The sequence below is a fragment of the Piliocolobus tephrosceles genome, chromosome 4 (genome assembly GCF_002776525.5).
Source record: "Piliocolobus tephrosceles isolate RC106 chromosome 4, ASM277652v3, whole genome shotgun sequence".
NCBI classification, from domain to species: Eukaryota; Metazoa; Chordata; class Mammalia; order Primates; family Cercopithecidae; genus Piliocolobus; species Piliocolobus tephrosceles.
The window spans coordinates 120484533-120508535 of record NC_045437.1 but is presented as its reverse complement, the minus strand read 5'-3'; the positions used below and the strand labels follow the sequence as shown (position 1 = coordinate 120508535).

General features: G+C 42.8%; 2 protein-coding genes across 7 annotated transcripts in view; one reads left to right on the top strand and one right to left on the bottom strand.

The window, feature by feature from the left end:
* Positions 1–2096, bottom strand: part of INSYN2B (inhibitory synaptic factor family member 2B) — a 118718-nt gene extending 116622 nt beyond the window's left edge. The window contains exon 1 of one of the 2 annotated variants that reach the window (XM_023218918.2): positions 1628–2096. The gene's annotated coding sequence lies outside the window, so the exon portion shown is untranslated. The remainder of the gene's footprint in view (positions 1–1627) is intronic. The other variant, XM_023218919.2, reaches the window with a different exon arrangement.
* DOCK2 (dedicator of cytokinesis 2) overlaps positions 1–24003 on the top strand; it is a 433784-nt gene that overhangs the window by 330910 nt on the left and 78871 nt on the right. For all 5 annotated transcript variants that reach the window (XM_023218912.1, XM_023218913.2, XM_023218916.1 and 2 more), the window contains 3 exons: positions 4428–4526; positions 7210–7304; positions 17924–18002. In XM_023218912.1, the coding sequence (XP_023074680.1) occupies positions 4428–4526; positions 7210–7304; positions 17924–18002 (273 nt within the window). The remainder of the gene's footprint in view (positions 1–4427; positions 4527–7209; positions 7305–17923; positions 18003–24003) is intronic.

The window sequence follows — 24003 nt, the reverse complement described above, 5'->3', positions numbered from 1 at the left end:
CCTCACTCTTTTCCTTTGGAGCTTCCAAGTGTGCAAGACCTCCCTATGTCCCGATGGGCTGAATTAATTGACAGGATTGATTGTCTTGGATCACTGAAGAGGGTTCTGTACAGCAAATAAGCCCTGCCACTCAAGGTGTTAAGTAGCCCCTCATCAGCCAAGTGCCTGTGATGATTGCACTTATTTTTACACGTTTGACCTAGTTTCAAACTGTGTCTCTTCATGCTGTGATTCATTAGCCATGTTTAAAACCATCCCAATCGGGGCGAGGTGACAATGCCTGGTTTGTGCCAGAGTCTCAGATACAATTTCTCTCTGGAATTTAATATGCAAGTCTCCCTGGAATTCTGTTTTAAGAAGCAATTTCCCATCCTGGCATGCTGCTTGGGTATGGATGAGTGGCTGCCTCATTCCTAGGTAGTAAATATGTTGATTACAGAATTTCTGCCAGGGATGAAAAGAGGGGGATTCTTGCTAGCCTGGAGACTACAAGGGATCCCTCCACCCCTCTGTACCCCATGTAGTATTCAGGCTTTTCCGGGTTTCTGACAGGGCTGGGAGTTCGAGCTCCTACACTATAAAGTTTGAACAACGACACTGTTAGGGCTGTCTAAGTTGCTGGGGCAAGTGCTGTCTGATCAACATCCCCTCACCCCCATTCCTATGTCTTCTTCTAAAAATTTAAGACATGGTGGATATGGAAGTAAGGTCTCAAACTTTTACAGAGGGGCAGGACACAAATGCCATTTTTGAGGAAACTACTGAAAAAGAGACACACGTCAGAGAAGCAAAATGTTATTCCATGATTCTATCACTGTGTGACAAAAGAGGTGGTTTTTAAAATCCAAATGACAGAAAGGAGACTTTTCTGAATACGAAGCTGCTGCTAGTGTCTCACTCCGTTTCAGATTATCAATCAGTCACGTCGGTGTGATTTCCCACAGATCTGATACCAAAGTGGGCTAGACACCATAGCAGAAAAAAAAGATGCTTCTAGTCGGAAGTAAAACACTGTCACTTTTCCTTAACAGCCAAATGCAGGTAACTTGTCCAAACTTCAGTCACATTGCACTACAAATCGTACTGAAAGGCATGCGACCGGGTTTTTCTACGTGGTGGTGAGAACTAAGAAATTAACAAGCTGGTAAAAGTAATTTTGATTGATCAGTGAACTACAACACACCGACCAACTCCTAATAAAAAGATAATGGTTTCTTTCATAAAATAGCCACTCTCTCTAATGGGGACTAGAATCCCCCTCCCTTTTTATCTTTTAAAATGAAGAATGCAAGTTTCTCTAAACAAGGCTTAAGACAATGCATCCTTTTCAAGTCGATTCCAGGCAACTTGAGAGCCAAGGTTTGTTTTTCTTTGCTTTTTTCCCCTTTCCAATTCAAATCAAGCCATTGGAAATGACAAGCATTCCATGTCTATGCATTTGAGGAGCCTGCAGTTCTGACAGTGGTGGATTTTCCGCTACATACCACCACGCACACACACACAAGCTCCCAGTCTCACTGTTCATTCAAGTCAAAGCTTTAAAAGTAAACTATTGTCCAAGAGACGATCGCATTTTCTCTTAGAGGATCATCGATCATGAAAAATAAAACCTACCCACATCTCTTACCTTGAAGCAGTGGAATTACCTGCAAAGGATGGTCCCCCTTCCTTGCACAATGAGCCAGGCTTTGACCAGCAGCAAAATTACTCCAAAAGAAGGAATAATAAGTCCTTTATATTGTAATTTTCACTGTTGATATGCAAGAAGTGTAGTGGGTCTGCTCACGTAGGAATAAATAAAAAGCCGAACAAACTGCTCGGCAGCTACCATGTGAAAAGAAAAGACCTCTAGTGGCCACAGGCTGAATTCTTTAAGGAAGGGAGAGGAGAGATGGAGGGAGCAGCGGAAACACACGCTCCTGTGTGTGTATAGACATACACACACACACACATATGCAGGCACACACACATGCACATACACACACTCCTACACCCCTCAAATGCTAAGGTTTCTCCTTTCTTGCATTTGGCCTGGCTGGAGGTAGAAACGAGAATAATAGTTATTTCTTGATTTAAGTGGGAGCCGGTTAAATTAGTGACGGCGGTGTTCTGTCTAGTTTGAAAGGGATAATTTCACACACTCACTACCACCCCCTGGGGGCCTGAGCAGGAAAACAAATTTGACTCTGGCTCTTCAAGGAGGTGCCACTCAGTGTAGAGGCTACAAGTTCCCATTAAGAAAGCATCATCAGCCATTGTCCCTGAGAGTCTCAGCTTTGTGATCTCCTCCGTATTTGCATGTTTTCTAGTCATTTATGGTGTGTGGGTGTGGTGGTCACTTGGCAGGGAGAGCCAGCTTCCTGGGCTTGTAACCTTCGCAGTCATGACAGGCACCTTGCTTAGAAGGGCTCCATGGCTGTTTCAAAACTGAATAATTTTAAACAAGGGCTTTGCATTTTTTACTTTGTTCTGAGACCTACTAATTATATAGCTTTTCCTGCTGACAAGGAAAGCAGGCTATCCCTAACTTCTCAATTGGAAAGAACCTAGAAACAAATGAAAATCCGTATCATGGGAGCTACTTTTGGGAGTGTAAGCTTACAAAACAGTTTTCCAAAAGGCTTCCTGTTTCTCTACCACTGGAACAAAATTGTAAACCTGGGAGGAAATATATACACACATATATATACATACAGGCATACCTCGTTTTATTATGCTTCACAGATACCTGTTTTTTATAAATTGAAGGTTTGTGGCAGCCCTGCATTGAGCAAGTCTCTTGGCACCATTTTTCCAACAGCCTGTGCTCACTTCATATCTCTGCATCACAGTTTGGAAATCCGAGCAATATTTCAGATTTTTTTCATTATTATTATACCAGTTATGGTGATCTGTGACAGTGACCTTTAATGTCACTATTACAATTATTTTAGGGCACCATAAACAAACTTCATGAAGGCAGACTTCACTGTTCTTTTTTTAAGAAACTGCCACAGCCACTCCATTCTTCAGCAACCACCACCCTGATCAGTCAGCATCCATCAGCATCAAGCCCAGACCCTCCCCCAGCAAAATGATTCCTATTTACTGAGGCTCGGATGATCATTAGAGTTTTTTTAGATCATTTAGTTTTTTAAATTAAGGTTTATCTTCTCAAATTAAAATTTATGTTTTTTTAAACATAATGCTATTGCATACTTAATAGACTACAATACAGTGTTAACATAACTTTTATATACACTGAGAAGCCAAAACATTCCTGTGACTGGCTTGATTGTGATATTCACTTTATTGTGGTGGTCTGGAACCAAACCCATAATATCTTCAAGGTATGCCTGTATATATTTCATATTTGTTATTTTATTAACAAAAGAAGAACTTTTTTTTTTTATAAAAAAGGCAGCAGTTTATGGTTTAAAAAAAAAAAATGCCTTTTTTTTTTGGTTCAAACATAATACTTCCAGCCAGGCCATCTTCCACAAGCCCGTGCTTGGCCGGACCACAGTGGAACTTCATTTGGCCAAGATGGCAGCCCCAGTGGAAACTTGCAAGAGACAGTCAAGAATGACTTCTCACCCCTGGTGGATTTGTGGCTTGTGCTTTGTTTACTAGGTTCCGGAATAGATCTCCCTGAATGCTGCTTGCAGACACTGAAAACTCACCCTGATATGGACTGATAAAATCTGGGAAAGAGGAAGCAGAAAAGGCTATGCTGATGTCTTCTGGTGTATGAAAGAGTGTGGTTCCTCCTCTGCTCCCAGGGTCTCCTCTCTGTGTCCCTGCTTTGGTTGCCCTCTTGTTTGAATCTTTCTGGTACTTAGCTGGCTTTGCAAATTGAGGGTCTTACTCTTTTTCTCTCATGAATTAATCTTTCTTTCCTGACTAGATCATTAACTCACAAAGAGCAAGGGCCATCTCTTCTCATTTCCTTCATCCCTCTCAGCCCTTACCAACTGGCAGGTCCCAGGAGGTGCTGGGTTGCCACTGACTGGTTCCTGGTGATCCAACTACGGATTCCTCTGCAGAGAACTGTAGTGCATTTCAAGGTGCTAAAGGAGACATCTGATTGGTTTGATACTCCTCTAGAGGTAGATTCAGATGAATTATTGTCCCATTTGACAGATGAGTCAATTGGGACTTACACATGTAAAATTATTTGTCATAAAATGAAACTGTCTCCATGATTTTGATATAGGCTGAATTTCCTGACACAAGTACAGTGCTCTTTCCCCAGTGTGCGAACAGCAGGAGAGGTAATGGATCAGGTGTTATGTTTATGTTTGGCACTCCTATTACAGTCCCAGGCACATAATAGTACTCAGTAAATACTTTTTTGATGAATGAGCCATAAGGAGACATTTTCTCACAGGGAAGTTTTCCGTGGTCCTCTCTCAACTATTTGTGGTATTTTTCTTCATTTCTTGCAGAGTCACTTTGTGGCATGTATGACAGCCATCTTAAACCAGATGGGTGACCAGCACTACTCCTTCTACATTGAGACCTTCCAGACCAGCTCTGAACTTGTGGTGAGTCCGTAGGATGCTGGGGGTGAGGAAGAACTCTTTCATCTCTGGAACATGCCTTCTGTCCCTGTCAGAGAGACCGGAATGTCTACCATATAATCTAGATATGACTTAACCAATATGTATTGATGAATCACAGACATTTCAGGGTTTAAGAGCATGAGTGTTAGAGTCATACAGTCTTAGGTTTGCATCTAGGATTTGTCACTTGCTAGCTCTGTGACCATGGGCAGGTGAATCTCTTTTATTTGTAAAGTGGGAATAATATAATTTATGTCATAGGGCTAAGAAGGGGTTGCATGAGAAGACAATAATTCTCATGTAGTAAGTGCTCAGTAAAATATAGCTCTTATTAAAATCACAAATGCCTAGAGGAAGTTGGCCTCTGGGCCCCCTTCTTCTAGCCTCTCAGGAGGCATTTGCTACAAGACCATCTGCCCGTGGCCTGTGGCTTCTATCTCTGAAGCTGATGACTTCATTAACATAGAGCCCAGCCCAGGCTATTCCTGCCCCAAGGGTGGAGCAGAGCACCCTTTGCCCTCAGTGTGGCCACCTTTCTCACTGTCTTGTCGCTACCAGGTTCAGGAGTCCCACTGCTTGAGGTCACTCTCAACTCTCCCTAGAGAGACCGGGGCACCAAAATTGGATCAACCTCAGAGAGAGGCTCATTAAAAAAAAAAAAAGGAATCATTAGAAAGTCAATGCCCTACCCCTTCATCCATTCAATAGTGAGATGTTCTCTCCATTGGAGCAAGATTGGCAAGAAATGGAACCTTTCCCTCAACCTCCAATTTCCCTATAGCTTAAGACGTGGAAATAGAAAAACTGGACTCCTAATTTTTGATCCTCTATGGAAGGAAAGGTCTCTGGGGGAGGAAGGTAAGAAATGGGATTCTTATTGATTGAACATACACATTTTCTTACATAACCCTCACAAAAGTATGACATGGGAATTAGGAGTCATATTTCACAAGTCTACAATCTGCTTGCTCAAGGTCCCATAGCTAGTATGTGGTGGAGGTAAGGTCTGGACATTGACTGTAACCCTTATACCACGCTATCTCTTCTCATTAAGAAGCCATTCTTCCCATCTATGAGTCAGGGGCCTTCTTCATTTCCATACGAAGGGGATGTGCCTGTGATGATATCCACACTTCCCCAGATGACATCAATTATGAATAATATAATAATACTCACCATCATCATCATCATCACGTAATGAGAATTTGTAAGAGAACAGGCTCTGTACTAAGCATCTGATTGGCAGTATGCACTTAATCCTCACAGTCACCCTTTGAAGTAGATATTGTCCCCATTCTGCTGATGTAGAAACAAGGACTTAAAGTATTGAGGTAGTTTTCCCTAGCAACAAAGATTCCTGGAAAAGAATAAATGCCATTCCCCAGAATTTTGCAACTTAGCTTAAAGCAGTGATTTTCAAATTATGTTCCTCCTATCCTCACTATGCTTTACCATAAACGTGCACACACGCGTGCATGCACACAAACACACATGCGCACACACACACACAATCCCACCAGAGCTGTTCTACTTTTATATATTTTATATATTGGGCTCCAGGTAAGACTTTCTTTGAACAAAGAATTCTACTGTTAAAATAATTTGAAAACCACCAACTTAAGGAAACAACTCTGGACGGATTCCCTCTAGATTTTGAATTTCACCTAAAGCACGCTGGTGGTATGACTTCACTACCTCCAGCTCAAAAGGGTCTCAGTGCCAGTGATTCTGGTCTTAGCTATCCGGATTTGTCTTTGTTTATTTTTTATTTTTTGAGACAGAGTCTCGCTCTGTCACCAGGCTGCAGCGCAGTGGTGCGATCTTGGCTCACTGCAACCTCTGCCCCCCAGGTTCAAGTGATTCTCCTGCCACAGCCTCCCAAGTAGCTGTGATTACAGTGTGCGGCACCACGCCCAGCTAATTTTTGTGTTTTTAGTAGAGACAGGGTTTCACCATGTTGGCCAGGATGGTCTCAATCTCTTGACCTCAGGATCCACCGTTCTTGGCCTCCCAAAGTGCTGGGATTACAGGTGTGAGCCACCGTGCCCAGCCTCCGGATTTGTCTTTAATTTGTGTTCTCCAAAGATGGAGAAAAAGTCTGGCTCACTGCAAAGTCTAGGGAGGGTGCTGAAGTCCACTTTGAACCTCTTCAAAGGAGAGGAAGAGTTCCTGTCATTGTGTCTCATCCAATCTGCTCGTGTGTGTGTGTGTGTGTGTGTGTGTGTGTGTGAGAGAGAGAGAGAGACATATGAATTAGCTGTATTTACAGCACTGCTAATTAGATTCATCTTAATAAGAGTTTATTTGCTCAATGACCTGAGATGCTTTCATACAGTGAGATTATTTCCTTCTCAAATACATATATGGGAAAATGATTATAAAATTACTACATCAATGGTATATTTACTTCTTTATTCCCAAAGATGAAATTAATAGTGCTTTATTTTGAGAGCATTTTCACATCCCATATTCATGTTCCACTGATATTTGGGAAACGACATTCCAGCATTCAATCTTTAAGCTTCCATTTAATTTAGTTAATGAAAGGCTGTGTCCCTTCCCTTTTCCTCCCTCCAAAATATAATAAAGAAAAAATTTAAAGAGCTGGCAAGCTCTGAGTTCCTGTAAAACAGAATCAGATGTGTGCTGTGCTTCATTGTTTCAGGACTTCTTGATGGAGACCTTCATCATGTTCAAGGACCTCATTGGAAAGAACGTGTACCCTGGAGACTGGATGGCCATGAGCATGGTTCAAAACAGGTGAGCTGCTACCTGCTTCTATAAAGCTACCTTACCCAGCCCTCACTTCAAAGATCACCTGTTTTGAGTTAAAGTAGGGACAATTTCTCCCTGCTGAAAAGAAATTAAAGTGTTAAGGCATCCTTTCTTTCTATCTTTAAACCCAGGGAAAGACTCCTCACCAATCTTGAAGCTACTCAAAAAGTCCTCCCCACCTTCTCCATTTTTCAAATCCCTGTTAGAATATCATACTTCATCTCTGGAGCCTTTCCTAAACTCTTGGGACAGGAGATCTTAGAAAAGCATTTTAAAATATATTATTTTAATTTTTAAAAAAATAATAAAATATATTCTGTGGCATGGTGAAATAAGTTTAGGAAGCATTAATTAAACAGCTTTGAATAGATTTCCATGCTGCAGGACTTCTCCGAGCTTTTAATATGCTAATGTGATTTTTTTCTAAGAGGAGGATTTAGGATACAGCATTCCATGTGCCCATCCATTTGCACATAGGATGTGCATTTGGTGTGTCTATGCGTATATCTATAATACCTGTTAACACTCCTAGACTATCAGTGTAACCCAAGTATAACTTACATGTCCTATGGCGCATCAAGAGATAAAAGTAATTCTAAACAATTTCAGTCTTTGCTGCTAGATCTCTTATATCACTTCACCAAAGTAAAATCCAAATTATAACATTCATTAATATTTTCTAATATTCCCTTGGGCTTATTTCTAATATTCCTTGGATTTTCCCAAGCCTCTCTCAGAACCTGATTCCCAAATCCTGCCCATCAATTCCTTTAAAACAGCATCTTCTTGGCTCTTCCCTTTTCTTTCTCCCTGCTTTCCTTTGGCTTCTTTTATTTGTTTTAGACTCTTTAATGGAAAGTCCTTCATATTATACTAATGTCTAGTTTTATCTCCCTCTACCTATTGCCCTTGTTTTATATCAAAAAAACAAGCATTGGGGTGGCAAAGATAGAAATATCTCTAGAGGGCAGAATAAGGGGAGAAGTTAAAAAGACAAAATCAGAATTCTCTGAAGTGAAAGGGAAAGAGGAAAGACTAACTCAAACTTGCCCAAGCAAAAAGAGAATGTATTAGCACAGATAACTGAAAGAACCCTGAGGTGTGGCTTCAGGCATGGACGTATCTAGGTGCTCAAAGAGCAATGAAGAGAATCTGTGTGTGTGTCTCTCTCTCTGCTTTTTCTATTTACCTTATTCTCAGGCAGATGCTGTCTTCATAGTGGGGAAAATGGACTCTAGAAGTTGCAGACATATTCCTTGTTGTATTTTCAATGATGATAGAATGAAAAGACTTCCTTTTCTGTAGGTACAGAAAAAATTCTGAGGCCGGTCTTCAAAAGTCTGGCCTGGGCTACATGCCCATCCATAGACCTCTGCGGCCAGCCGAATGAAATGTGCTGTTAAATCAGGCTTGGATTTCATGACCCGCCTTTGGAACTAGGGGTGGGTGGTGTGGTCAGTTCTACCAAAACCACAAAGTCAGGGGATAAGAAAAGAAGCAGGGAAGGTAGCTCTTCAAAGGAAAGTCTGGAAGTTGTTACCAGAAAGAGGACTAAATGATGGGCAGCTGAATGCACAGATATCCAGCCTTGATCCAGGGTCTTGGGACTAGAGCCCTGGCCAGGCAACTTCTCCTTCTGAGATATCTAATGGTCCTTCTGGAAGAAACATATGCTGGGCCCCGTGGGAGTGCTTTGATGGAATATCTCCTCCTGAAATCCCAGCTTGATTCAAACTTTAGTCATTTTTGGGACAGGCCCCCAGAAATGATACAATAATCCTTGTTTCTTTATACCTAGAAAATTAGAATGTAATCTCCTCAGGGACTTAATAAATTGGAAATCTCTCCTAAATAGAAATAATAGATTTGTATCTCTTAAGGGTCAGCCAAGTACTTATTTTTTTTTACATTAAAGAAAAAAGTTAGACTCCGGAACACAGCCTGGGCTTCAGACTCTTTAATTCTGCCACTTTCTCTTTCGTGGGAAGTCTTTTGACCTCTTGGAGTGTTAGTTTCCTAGTCTGTAAAATGGGGATAACGGTAGTTTCTATTTCATGAAAATTGCGTTATGTGTATGAGGATAGAATGAGTTACTCCTTAGCACAGTGCCAGTATCAAGGAAAAACTCAATAATAATAGCATTGATATCACTAGGTGATGACAACAAACTTAGCCTTGGACTAAAGAAGCATGTGTTAATGTCAACCAGAAAAGATTACTTTTTTCTCCTTGCAGGCACATAGCTTAGTTCGAAGATTTTCTTCATCTTCTAGCCAGAATGATCTCTTATATTTTTAGAACACATGAAATGTTCTCACTACTTTTGCATTTTGTATGATATTATAATAGCTAACATTTATTAAGTACCTAGATCCATCACTGTTGCAAAGGCTTCACATGTATTAGTTCATTTAATCCTCCCAACAACTTTATAATGTAGAACAACTGTAATTCACGTATTATATAAGAGGAAGCTGAGGTGCAGAATAGATAAGTAACATACTTCCTGTTGCATTGCTGAAAAGAAACAGAAGCCATTTCGTTGAAGCCAATGCTCTTAATCTCTGTATTATTATTGTTTTATTTATTTATTTATTTATTTATTTCTGAGACAGAGTTTCGCTCCTGTTGCCCAGGCTGGAGTGCAATGGCGTGATCTCGGCTCACTGCAACCTCCACCTCCCAGGTTCAAGAGATTCTCCTGCCTCAGCCTCCCGAGTAGCTGGGATTACAGGCATGCAGCACCACACCTGGCTAATTTTGTATTTTTAGTAGAGAAGGGGTTTCTCTATGTTGGTCAGGCTGGTCTTGAACTCCAGAATTCAGGTGATCTGCCTGCCTTGGCCTCCCAAAGTAATCTCCATATTATTAAGTGCATTTTGCCCAGAGAGGTGAAACAACTCTCCAAGGTCATGCCACTAGTAAACAATTTCAACCCAATTTAGATAAACAGAACATGTACCATGACTTATCCCAGACCAGTGTTCCCCAGAATACCATTTTCTTTTCTCCAAAAAGATGCAACTTATTCATGTGGTCAGGGCCAACTTCACTTGTCAGTATGTCTGGACATTCCAAGTAACTTTTCTTCCTTCCTTCCATGATCTGTATGTTATTATATTTGGCCTGTGTTTATAATTTTTCTATTATCACTTATGATTTCTGTATTATGTATGCATTAGTCATCTATTATTTACTTATCTGTTTGTTGGAAAAGGGAGTGGGGTTTTCTAGATTTTAATGTCTCCCCAGCTGTGTACTGTTTGTGTATGCAGACATAGTGACACATCTCCTGCAAGAAATACTTCCTGTTAGAGCGTTTTTCTTTTTGGTAAGCTGCAACACTGAGTAAGATCTGATTTACATGATGTTGTTAATTTTTAAATGATCAAGTTCTTTATAATGTTGTAAATGAACAAGATTATGCCTGGAAACCTCTTTTACCTCTCTTCCATCTGCACCTCACTCTAGAAATCCAACATTTTGAGGAGGCTTAGGATTTATGCACATCCCTAAAGTTACCCTAAATGCAGTCAACCACCGAATATTTATTGAATTTCATGGGCATCCAAGGTTCTAGGCAATGGACAGGCCAATTTAAGCTATGGTCCCAGAAGGCAGAGGGCTTCCGGTCTAGCCAGGGAAACAGTAAATATTCCCATGGAAATGTAAGCTGCAGTTGCTGTCATGAATTTGGAGCCCAGAGAGAGATCAGAGGCAGAACAGGGCAGTTAGGACTTATGGTTGCCTGGGTTCAAATTCCATCTGAGGAAGTTCCTTCACCACTCTGGACTCCATTTTCCTCACTGTAAAATGTGGCTAATAATGATACCACAAAGGATATTTGTGGGAACTAAAATGAAATAATATGTAGAAAGTAGTTAGAACAGTGTTTGACACATAGCAAGCGCTTCATAAATGTTAGTTAATTTTGCTTTCTATTTCTATTTCTATGGTCTGGATATATCCAAACTATTTCACTGAAGCGCAAATCTGGGCTGGGTCTTCTCTACCTTTTCATATGGTGGTTCCATCACTGTGCTGTTGAATCACTGACACCCATTTTCCCTTCATCCTACCTACCTTAATTTGTAGTGATCATTCATTTTTGGGGTCCCCACCTCCTGCAATCCATGTAATCCAGAAAGAAAGAACCCTCTTTCTTTCTTTTTTTTTTTTTTGAGGCAGAGTCTCACTCTGTCACCCAGGCTGGAGTGCAATGGCATAATCTCAGCTCACTGCAACCATCGCCTCCTGGATTCTGGTGATTCTCCTGCTTCAGCCCCCTCAGTAGCTGGGATTACAGGTGCACGCCACCATGCCTGGCTAATTTTTATATTTTTAACAGAGACAGGGTTTTGCCGCATTGGCCAGGCTAGTCTAGAACTGCTGACCTCAGGTGACTCACCCGCCTCAGCCTCCCAAAGTGCTGGGATTACAGACATGAGCCACCGTGCCCAGCTTACCTCCTCATGGTTTCATTAATCAGCAAAGAACACCTAATCCTGACATCCAGCTGGCTGCAGGATCCCGATCCCGGGAGCCTGCTGCATCCCTAACTGGAATCCCAAATTATGCAGAAAATGTTTGCGGGCACTTGGGGTGAATCGTGTCCTGTCACTGAGCTGGAATACGCCGATTCATTCTAACCTTTTGGTCCATGGAGCATTTTGTGTGTTGTAACGGAGGCACTTAAAGGCTCTGTGGGAGAATCGATATCGCAGCGGCTCAAGAGGAGGGATGTCTATGTCTTCCAGTCAATGCTTTCATCTTTAGTTCTGACCAGTAGAATCAACCACATCCCATGAATGACAGGGGATTGGGATTTGGAGCGGCCCTTTCTCTCCCTTGGTGCGTCTCAACAGATAGGGCATGTCCGCCTCTCTCCCCTCTTTTATTCACATGATACTGCCTGTGGGCATGGGTCCACGCTGTGTTGTCACATGGGAGTATCATCAGCCTCGTATCCTCCTGCCCCAGAACTTCGAGGCAGTGGGCAGTTAAGGATAACCATAACGACAACAGCTGACATGTACTGAGGACATCTATGTGCAGGCACTGGGCCCCTGCTTCCTGTACTGCATCTCATTTAGTCTTCACACATGGCTCCTTTTACAGATGGGGCAGTTGAGATTCACAGAGGTCAACCACCCAGCCCACGGCCGCAGCTCAGAAGAGTGGCTGACTGGGAAGGTGACCCTGGCTGGCTTGCAGCACCTGTAGGACTCTGTGTGCACCTTCCACTCCTGGGCCCAGGCCAGGGAGTAGTACATGTAGTGTGTATAGACTTATTCTCGGCTGCCTCCTGACACCAGGATTTGTTCTGCCACATGAAGAGAAGTAGGAAGCTGGGAACTCGAGCCAGCAGGCTCTGTGAGGCCTCACATGGAACAGTTTTCAGGATAGCAAGCCTGGGTTTGGCTCCTCTTTCTGCCAGCTTCTTCCTACTCACAACAGCTGACTTATCTGTTCCCTGCTCTATTGCATATGGCTTCTGGTTCCTCATGGAATCATCTGCCCATGGCTCAGATTGCATTCTCCCTCCTTGTGGGCTGTTTGAAAGGATGGATCTACTTCTGTCCAGGCTTGGGTGTCTCCATTGCACAGTACTATATCCATAAGACCACCCATGGGCTGCTGGCCAGCCCATGCATGACTGCTTTGAGTCACGTGTTGGCCCTGGACCCAGTCAGCCGTGGGCAGGCAGCAGAATGATATGCACGAAGTGCGAAGGGCTGCGTGCATGGCAGGCATGAGTGGAAGCATGCCAGTGCCGGAAGTTCAAGGAGCCAGAGTGTCCTTCTGGTTCATTGGAAACACTTTAGAGAAAGACAAACCTGAGTTTAGGTCTAGACTCTTCTGCTTCTTTGCTGTTTGAATGTGGGGAAATTATTTGCTCTTTCTAAGGCTCGGTTTCCTCTTATGTTAAATGGGTATAACAGTAGCTCCTACTTCAGTTTATAGAATTAAATGAAATAACGTTTGTAGAGCTCTTAGCACAGGCCATATGAATTGTGGCAATTGATACTTCCATCTTTGTTATTATTAATAAAGTGAGCTCATGGCTTGGGTTGAACAGAATTACAGAGATGTCCTTGTGGACAGAACTGCCCTGTGGTTAAATACCTAGATTCTGCAGACAGTGTAACTACATGTGAATCCTGATTTTACATGTACTGCCTGGGGTTTTGGGAAAGTTACCCAAACTCACGTCTCTAAAGTGGAAACCATATCTCATTCAGAGATGGGTGAGCATTAGAAAAACAAAAGCAACAGAGGAAAGAATCCATGCAAAACGCCTAGCGTGGAGCCTGGCAGGCAGTTGAAAACCATGGTTGGGATTGTTCTTCCTCCTATACAGCCACTAAGCAACACAGATGAGACACAGGAAGTGCTACGTTGAGATTTGATAATGAACTTTGTTTTCAACAATTCGGGTTCATTGTTGACAGTAATAGAGTTGAGTGTGTTTTCATCCTAACCCACTTTACTATATGAGTGCTTAGGCTTTAAGTACAGTTATTGCTGCTGTTGTTGTCGTTTTGAGACGGAGTCTCACTCTGTCGCCCAGGCTGGAGTGCAGTGGTGTGATCTCGGCTCACTGCAACCTCCAACTCCCTGGTTCAAGCAGTTCTCCTGCCTCAGTCTCCCGAGTAGCTGGGGTTACAGGCACATGCACCATGCCCAGCTAATTTTTGTATTTTTGTAGCAGGACGAGCCGCAGACAAAACCTCGCAGACACCGAGTTATAGAAGGAAGGGCTTTATTCAGCTGGGAGCATCGGCAAGCTACTGCCTTAAAATCCGAGTTCCCTGAGTGCACAATTTCTGTCCCTTTTAAGGGCTCACAACACTAAAGATTTCACATGAAAGGGTCATGATTGATTTGAGCAAGCAAGGGGTACGTGACAGGGGTTGCATGCACCGGTGGTCAGAGAGAAACAAAACAGGGCCATGAGTTTCACTACGTTCTTTTATACAATGTCTGGAATCTATTAGTAATACCGGTTTCTAAGTTATGAGTTGATTTTTAACTACTGGGTTTAGGCCAGGCAGGCCCAGGCCTGGTTTTGGGCCTGGCACTGGGCTGCCTGTCTTTGGTTTTACTTCCTTGTTTTTTTCTTAAAATAGGTACTGAGTATAAAACAATATAAAACAATATGAGAGGGTCTTTCTCTCTCCTCATTTTTAGTAGAAACGAGGTTTCACCATGTTGGCCAGGCTGGTCTCGAACTCCTGACCTCATGATCCACCCATCTTGGCCTCCCAAAGTGCTGGGATTATAGACGTGAGCCACTCTGCCCGGCCTATTACTGTTTTTAAAAAAATAAGAAAAATGAGAAGAAAAATACCTCATTTTTCCAAACCCAAGCATGGGCACCCAGAGTGAAGTGATATTGTGATTTCCAGTGTGTGGCTATGAAAGGCTCTAGAGAAAGGGAGGAACTTTGATTTACCTGCTACTAATCTCTGTCATCAGCACAGGGGCAAATCGGTTCGTGGTCATTAGACTGGCCTTTGAGGCTGGAGACAAGTTTAAGCTGACAACCAAAATAATGACTGTTCCTGGAATGACTGATAGCATTGTTGCTGCTGAGAATGTGTGAAAGCCCTCACTTTGGTATTGTATTCGAGGTTCTGAGATGTTTACATATAATGTGACAGCCACTCAATGCATTTCCATCTGGGGGATCAGATAACTAATCTTTAAGGAGAGAATACAAAATACGATGTTGTTGCAAAGACATATTGGTGAATAACAGACTAACAAAACTACAGAAATCTCCCTTTGTGACAGCCTGATGGGGTGGCAGATTTTGTGGGATTTTTATTTCTGTTTCTGTATGGTGCTGCCTGCCTCAAAACTAGCTGCTAACTGAGCCCTGTCCTCTGTCTGCCCTGTTGTCTGGCTCTTGCCTTTGGAAGAATAAAGCAGTCCAGAGGGGTCTGAAGCCACCTCAGCTAGTGACCCTGTGAAAAAGGTTACATTACTGCTATTTCACAAAGGAGGAGACTGAAACCTCAGGGGTTATATTAACATGCTCCAAATCCACACCACTGGAGAGTAACAAAGCCAGAAATCACACCCATTGTGTGTGTGTGTGTCCAAATCCTGTGATCCCAGTGTCAGGATGCACTGCCTTCTGTGTTCAACAGTCATGACAGTATTTTAGTGAACACCTGGCCCTACAGTGCCTGATGTAGCAAATGCTGCAGATTCTCCACCCACCATCTCTTGAACCACCCAAAATCAGCAGGCCGCTTCGGTGGACATTTCCCATGCACCCTGAGGCTTTCTTTCTTCTTTCTTTCCCTGGGCTTTGTCTGGCTACAGAGTGCTCAGCTTACCTGCAGGACAGGCCAGAAGTACCAGGGACTTCCCGCCCATTGGAGCAACTTTCAACCAGTGAGTGGCTGCTGCTAAGGCATAAATAGCCCAGCCTTTTTGTTCCCTGGGAGGGGACACTTCTTATATGCATATGTGTTCTGTAAAGTCCAGGTGTAGGATATGAGAGAAAGACATAGTCAAGGACGTTACCAAAATTGTTTCCTTTTTCTCACCCCAATCTGAGCAATTGGAAGAATAGAATTGTCCTTAACTTAGATGGGAGGACTACAGAAAGAAGTATTTCAGGGTGGGTGTGGGGAGGGCAAGTGGTCGGAGTTTAGTTTTTGACATGTAAGTTTGAGATGCCTATATGTTATTCAAGTATGGATATAGATCAGAGACCTGGAGTGCAAGCTGGTGTGTAGGGGAGAGGCCAGGGATGGAGATAAAAATTTAGGAGTTAAAGTCATGTGGACTGGGGAGTATGTGAGAGCATAGAGGGAGTCTGTGATTCCCAGAAGAGTAGAATCTACTGAAGGAGAGAGATGTTACTGAGTCATACAAGTGAATCATCCTAGACCATGATGAACATTGGGAACGGGAGTTGCAATGAGGATTCCTTCGGGTACACATGAGTGCAGCAGACCCTGCCCTGCAGAAGCTCATAGTCTGAAAGAAGAGATGTGGCTGCACACAGACAGCTGGATGTAAAGTGTGCTCATAGGAGGGGTGCCAGAAATAACCTCAGAGAATGGGGGTGGTCTCAGTCACTTAAGGCTGGTGGGATGATGGAAAACTAAATGAAGAAGGCTCTTGATCTGGATCAGGAAGGATAATGACCATGAAGAATCCTGACTTTCAGAGATGAGAAGGCGAGGGACATTCTACACAAAGAAAGAACATAGACAGGGATTTGGGAAATACCAGAAACACAGGGTACTAGCAAGAAATAAGCCTAGAAAAGAAGGTTGGGGTCCCATCATGAGGGGAGGGACTGTCCAGAGAAAGAGCTTGGACTCACCCTGTAGGCAGTGGACAGCCAGTGACGGAGCTGTCCTTTAGAGGAAGGAGCTTTCCAGGATGAAGAGACAGGAGGCTGCAAGACCAGTCGGAAGGGCTTGGCAAGGAGGAAGGAGAGAACAACATGGACAGGAAGACACTTAAGGGGAAATGCAAATTGACAACAAGTACCAAAGTGATAAACGTGCATGACATTTGACAAGTTTTTTTTTTTGTTTTGTTTTTTGTTTTGAGACAGACTCTCACTATTGCCCAGGCTGGAGTGCAATGTCATGATCTTAGATCACTCTGCAACCTCCACCTCCTGGGTTCAAGGGATCTTCATGCCTCAGCTTCCCAAGTAGCTGGGATTACCGGCGTGCACCACAATGCCTGGCTAATTTTTGTATTTTTAGTAGAGACAGGGTTTCACCACGATGGTCAGGCTGGTCTTGAACTCCAGACCTCAAGTGATCCGCCCACCTTGGCCTCCCAAAGTGCTGAGATTACAGGTGTGAGCCACCACACCCAGCCCATTTGACCAGTATTATTACTTGGAGGAGAACAGTGGAGAAGGGGTATATATAGCAGGTATATGATATACACAGAAGAGTGATCATTAGAGCATTGTTTATTACATTAAAAAACTGAGAAAAAAACCCAAAAAGATCCATCAATAAGAAATGGATTAAACAAACTGTGATACAGCCATACAGTGGAATGCTCTTCAGTGATGAAAAAGGATGAGATATATCTACATTCATTGGCATGAAGGAAGCACACAATTTATTGTTGAGTAAAAAAGACAGACTGTGAAACTGCATTTGTTTTTAGCCCCATTTATCAAAATGTACCCTTAAAGTATCATTTGTTTACATACATCTAGGGAGACCTTTGAAATTATGTTCATCAAAACGTGGATGACAGTTTTCGATAGGTGATAGGATGTGGGAGCATGTTGTTTATTTGTTTGTTTGGGGGTGGGGGGTGATTTCTCTTTAGGATGAATTTTCTGCCATAAGCCTGTAATATCTTAAACATAAGACACTGCAAATTTTCAAAAAGAAGTCAAACAGTTATTGAGTTCTTGCAAGGCAAACAGCCCCAGGTCTAGAGTGTGAACAGTTGTTAATCTGCATTAGCTGACCTCTCTAGATCGGTAATTTGGCCTTTGAGCCTCTCCCCGAAGAGGGTGAGGGAATTTCAGTCTGGCAGAAGGACAAAGGAACCTAAGGCATCATGCTCAGATAGTCTGGTAATTTTCTGCCCTCTTCCAGGGTCTTCTTGAGAGCTATCAACAAGTTTGCAGAAACCATGAACCAGAAGTTCCTAGAACACACGAACTTTGAGTTCCAGGTGAGTATGAGACACCAGAGCTACCCTTGGAGCTGCCCAGGGCGTCTCTGACATCTTGGGCTGATCGCTCCATCAGACACATCCCAAAGCCTATAGAAACTGTCCCAGTCTTTCTGGGGATTTCCACGGAGGGTTGTGGCTGGGGAGAAAATTCTCAGGCTTTCAACCAGGTCCTTGATTAAATAGTCACCAACTGATCATCATATGCAAATGTGACTGTATAATGGATCTTATGCTAACAAGGAGACTTGCATTCATTCATTGTCAGAGTCGGTACCACCTTTTAAAAATGTATCACTTTTTTTTTTTTTGCTTTTGTATTGCCTGGAGCCAAAAGAGCAGCCAGTCATAGACAATGAAAAATGATTTACAATCAAGTTCTCCAGTACAACTTTGTGGCTTCCTGATTCCTTCGAAAGTCATTTTTAGTGCTCAGCCAAGACCTGGGATCTCTAAGAGATTCAGGGTCCTAAAAGTATGTGCCTGGGGCAAACAGAATGACACACCTGCCCAGGTCCAGGCCCAAGAAGAACAAACTCTGTGGGAAAGTCCAGATTGCTGCCTCTTCCCGGAGAGGTGAGAGGGAAGGCCCCCCACAAAAGGATCCCCTCCAGGGAAGCCTCTGATCCCTAGCATCTCTTGCAGTGGGGGCTTAGCATGTAGGAGACACTGAGCTCATAAACTGCAATGATGGTGTTTTTTCCTTGCTCATCTAAGTTGTTCAGTTCCTGTCTGGGCTTTCACCTCTCAGAAGCTGAGCAACTTCAGGCAAGGCCTGGACTGTATCCATGCCTCAAGTGAGTCATCTGTAAAATGCAGCAACTACCCTTTCTACTTCAAAGGGTTTTTCCAGAACTGGATGTGACGAGGGGCTTGTTGGGAGAACCCACTTGTAAGGTCCCATAAGTTTCTGTTCAAATATTTCCTCCTTAAGGAGGCCTCCCCTGCCTGACTCCTCTCTGAGGATCACCCCCACTGACCCCACGGTCATTATGCAAAACCACGTGGCTTCCTGGAGTCTCTTCATACCACTAAATGTCATTAGGAATCATCTTTCTTCTCTACGTGCGTATTTTCTCTCTTTCCTCCCATAGAACTGAAGCCTCGTGAGTATAAAGACCTTGAACACACAACAACTCTATGCTTTGTGCCTGGCACATGGTAGGTCTTCTTGGGGAGGTGATGTCTGGGCTGAGGCCTGTGAGATTCACCCTGCTGAGAGCACCAGCCTATGAGTATTTGTTGAGAGGATGAACAGGATCTCTGAAGAAGATTCTCTTGAACTACCTTGCATTCAAATCAGGCAACTGAGCGACAATGAGAGTGATGATAAAATGAGTAGCTGCCGTTTTCTGACGATTAATACATGCCAGATCTCACGAGAAGCACTTTAAGGGCATTATCTTTCTCAGTCTTTACAGCCACCCTACAGGTTAGCCACTATTACTAATATTTTTTCTGCTCTAAGGAGGCAGGAAGTAAGACTCAGAGATAATAAGGAGATAGCCTGGTGTCACCGAGTACATCAATGCAAAGTTGGGACCAGAACTCAGTGGTGGCTGACACCAAGACCCACACAGATGACTATAGCCACGTGCCAGATATAGACTTTCACCGCTGCAGGGGGTTGACTGCCCGACTGGGTCTGGGTGAGAGTTTCTCCTGGCATTATAAATCTTCAACATGGGAACACAGCGTATCTCTTTAGCTGGTTTGAATCAGGAGAGATGCTCGATTTCCTTCCAAATGTGGCTGAGATGCCTGCAGGCTCTGGTCACGGGTATGTTCAGGGAAGTTTCTGCTTTTTGGGAGGGGCAACTTGGAACACCATACCTAGGGGCCAGAGGTGACAGGGTTTGGTCCATATAACTGCGAGCTAGTTTGTTCATCTCTTTCCGTGGGTGTCAGCAATTGCAGCCTCAGACTTGCTTTCCGACTTCACTCTTTTCTGTGCTCTTAGATGAATATTTTCCAAGAGAAGCTCAACTTCATTCCTTCAGGGCATTCCTTTAGGTTTATATCCTGTTTTCCTGAAAGAAAATCTGTATTTGAGAGATGCTCAGAGATTGAGCGTTGCATACATGAGAAGTACGGGCTTGCAAGCTGAGTGACTTTAGACAAATTACTTCATCTCTGTGTGCCTCAGTTTCCTCAACATTAAATCAGGATACTAATAGCAGCTATGTCATTGGATGGTTGTGAGGATTAAGTGAATTCACATAAAGTGTTTAGAACAGTGCTGGGAACATAGCAGCCATTTAAAAAGTGTTAGCTCATTATAATAATAGTAATTTTATTATTTGGATAATAATTATGATGATCATGCACCTAAATGTGTCAGGGCTGGGAATGCATGTCAGTCCTTGATAAAAAGGACAGGAGGCCTCTTTCTGGTCACCACAACATTGCCTGGGGCTGTCACACCCACAAGATTCTGTAAAACAGAAGAGTGGCCAACATTACACAATAAAGTAAGTCTCTTTTCCTAATGAGGCTTCCATAGCTATTTATTGAAAAGTACCCAAGAACAGGATCATTTTCCAACCTTATCTTTGTTCTCCTACCTTTTCCTCCCTCTGTATGAGAATGGATTTGTCCTCTGTACCCTGCCTGGAACACGCCTTGTCTCCTTCTTACGGTCTCATTAATTATGCATTTAATATCAGCAGGAACAGCATCCATCGCTGACTGCTGCCTGTCTTGGCAGCCACTGACCAGAGGAGGGGCAGGTGCAATGAGATTATCCCTAATATCTTTCCCAGAACAGTGGTTTTGTGATTCAAAGGGCAGAAAGTAAGGAGCTTGGTGACTGCCACTCTGTAGGTGACAAGAACTGGGAATTATAAAAATGGTGTTTTCTGCTTGCGGCTGAGATCACTTGCATTCTAGGTCCTATTCAGGATGCTGGTCCTTGGTGTCTGCATCAGTTCACGTGGTCAGGGAAGACAAAGAGAGGATTTCAAATTCAAATCAGCAAGAAATTGTGTTTAAGAGCAATTCTTATGGGCCCAGCCCAGACTATTGCAACATGCTTCAAGGAACTCAGAAGCAAGGAACACTGCCCTACCCTCAAGGATCTTGGAATCTTGATAGAAGCCTATATAAATCCATCTTCTAGCATCCAGGCTTTTGAAGAGGGTGACTAACTTTGTTGGGCATCTACTTAGAAAATTTTGATTGTCATCATAATCTTATTAGGTTGGGATATACCCATTTCAGTGGTGAATAAACTGAGCTTCAGAGAATTGATTGACTTTTCTGTTAAAGGTCATCTAACCAATAAATGGGGCTGCTGGGATTTAACCCCAGGCCTGTCTGCAAAGCACATCCTCTTTTCTTTTCACTCTTCTGCTCTGTCTCTTAGGCATTGGGTGCCTTTGGATTCCAGGAGGCAGCTTTATTTAGATCCAGAAGCACTCTCTGCCCTTTCTAATTCTTACTGGCTCTGGGATAGAGAGCTCTGAGATGATTGGCTGGAAGATGAGACTCTCCATGTTGAAATCTCTGATTGTTCCTGGAATCAGAGATTATACTTGGACTCCAGAAAGACTCTGTCTTGGGCAGCGCTGTGTTTGGTAGTGAGATGATTCTCTCTATTTGGGGATGCTCTAATTGGCTCTAGGTGGTGGCCATTTCTGCCTAGGCCTTGAGGCATTCTTGGATTACCAGCCTATCCTGGGAACCATTTTTGATATCCTGTGAAATGGAAAACCTCTAAAATATCTCTAGCCTTTAGTAGAGGCATGAGGGCCACCTTGTTCTTTATAATGGGAAATGTAACCGGTGATGCCAAAAACAGGCGAAGGAGAGACACGCACAGAGGGAGCAGTCATCAAAGCCTTGCCGCCTACCAGAGCGCCACCACGGGGGGACTCATGGTGGGATGGTTCCACCAGGCAGAACGGTGGGCACATGTTTGGGTGCAGTTTCCCCCGCCCTGCCTGCTTCAGCTTTTAGGCCCCAGACATCCTCTAGTCTGATATGTCTCACCTGAGTCCACACCTGGGGCCTTCGACTCCCAGAATCAGAAGCATCCCCAGAGTGGACATGACAGCTGTGCCTCTGCCCCAAAGAGGAGGGCAGGCTGACTGCGTTTCAGCACCGCTGCATGCTGGTTTCTTTTTTTAACTGAAATGTGAGATAAATAATGATTCCAGGTCACTGAGAAAGAATCCTGATTCTGATTTTAAAAATCCTTGATCTCTCTGCTATAAAGACTATCGTCTTTATAAACATCAGATGGACCAGTGAAAACCGTAACCATCAACAAAGCGGAAAGGACACTGAGAAGGGAGAAGAGTGATTTCAGCAGAAGAGCAGGGTGGTGAAGAATGCAAGACCTGGAGTCAGATAAACTGGATTCAGATGCCACCTTCACCATTTTGTAGCTCTGTGATGTCAGGCAAGATATTGAACCTCTCTGGGCCTCAGTTTCCTGATCTCTAAAATAGGGAGAATAATTATACAAATCTCATAGTTTTTTTAGGGGGTTTTAACCAGAATGCATGCAGTGTGCTTGGTTCATTAATGAACTCATTAAAAAAATAATTTCCCAAGCACATGCTGGCTCAGACATAATATACGATACCATATAAACAAGAGTACATTTAAAAAGAAGGTTCTTGCTTTCTTGATGCTGACAACCGGTAGAGGAGACAGAAAATAAATTAATTTTGTTGAAAGTATGACATAGATGTTGTGAATGGGGTATAATCTGGGTTAATAATGGGTGAATCCACTTTGCTTGGATGAGTGGAGAAGGCTTTTTTGCAAGACTAAGAGTTTACTAGGCAGTGATTCTCTCATCTAGTCCTTACAACCGCACTCTTTAGATACTATTGTCCTCCTTTTCTAGGTGACGTTACTGAGACTCAGAAAGGTAGGGTACCTTGTCCGTGATAATGGAACTGGTAATTGAATTGAAACCCTGGAAGGCAACCTGACAGTGTCTATAAAAACAAAGACAAAAAACAACAACTAAACATGCACAGACCCTATGTCTTAGAAATTCCAGTTCTAGGAATGTATACTACAAATGCAGTTTCCCATGCATAAAGATGTTTAAATAAGGGTGTTGATTACAGCATTGTTGCTAGCAGAAAAAAAAAAGAATTGGAATCAAGCTAAATGTCTATAAATAGGGAATTTGGTTAAAATTAAAGTACATCCTCATAGAATACAATGTAGCAATAAAAGAGAATGAAGCAGATCTGTATATGCTAATATAGAAACATTTGCAAGATATATTGGTAAGAGAAAAAAGCCAAGTGCAGCAGACTTTTAAAAAAGATGTCTATACATACATTTGTTTATGCATAAAACAATTCTGAAAGGCTATCCCAAGGAATTGTTAACATTGTCTTCTGGGGAATTAGACTTGGATCCAAGGTAGGATGGAAAATAACTTTCTCCCATTTGATATTTTCTATCATTGTTTTAAACTATGTGTGTATATTACTTTTATAATTTCTTGAGAGTTAATTAAAAGTAACTAAATTCTCATTATACCCACTAGCAGTATGACTTTGGGTGGTCTTTTTCTTTATCTGGACTTTACTGTTTACCTCTGTGCAATATGGTAGTCAGAACAGATGACGCTTAAATTTATTCCAGTTCTAACCCTCTATTGTCCTATCATTTCAAAATATTAAATTCCCAATCAGAAATCACCTCATCCCTTCCCTCAGGGCAAAGAGACTTGTGCATTTTGCTTAAGAGACACTGTAGCTTCCCCTAGTCAGCTGAGGTAGACATTTAATAGGAATATCACCAGGCAGTTTGTAGCAGGGCAGAAAGAAAAATCTGGGACCCTTTGAAGAATTTCTCTGACAATACAGCAATTGATAAATAAATATTTTCTAGAGCCCAGCTGTATTCAAGTCCTTTGTGCTGAGCATGGCATTAGAGATACAAATAAATGGAAGACAAAATCTTGGTACTTGTGGAGGTTACAATTGGAGAAGACAGGGCATACAAATACTCCACAACCAGTGCTATCATC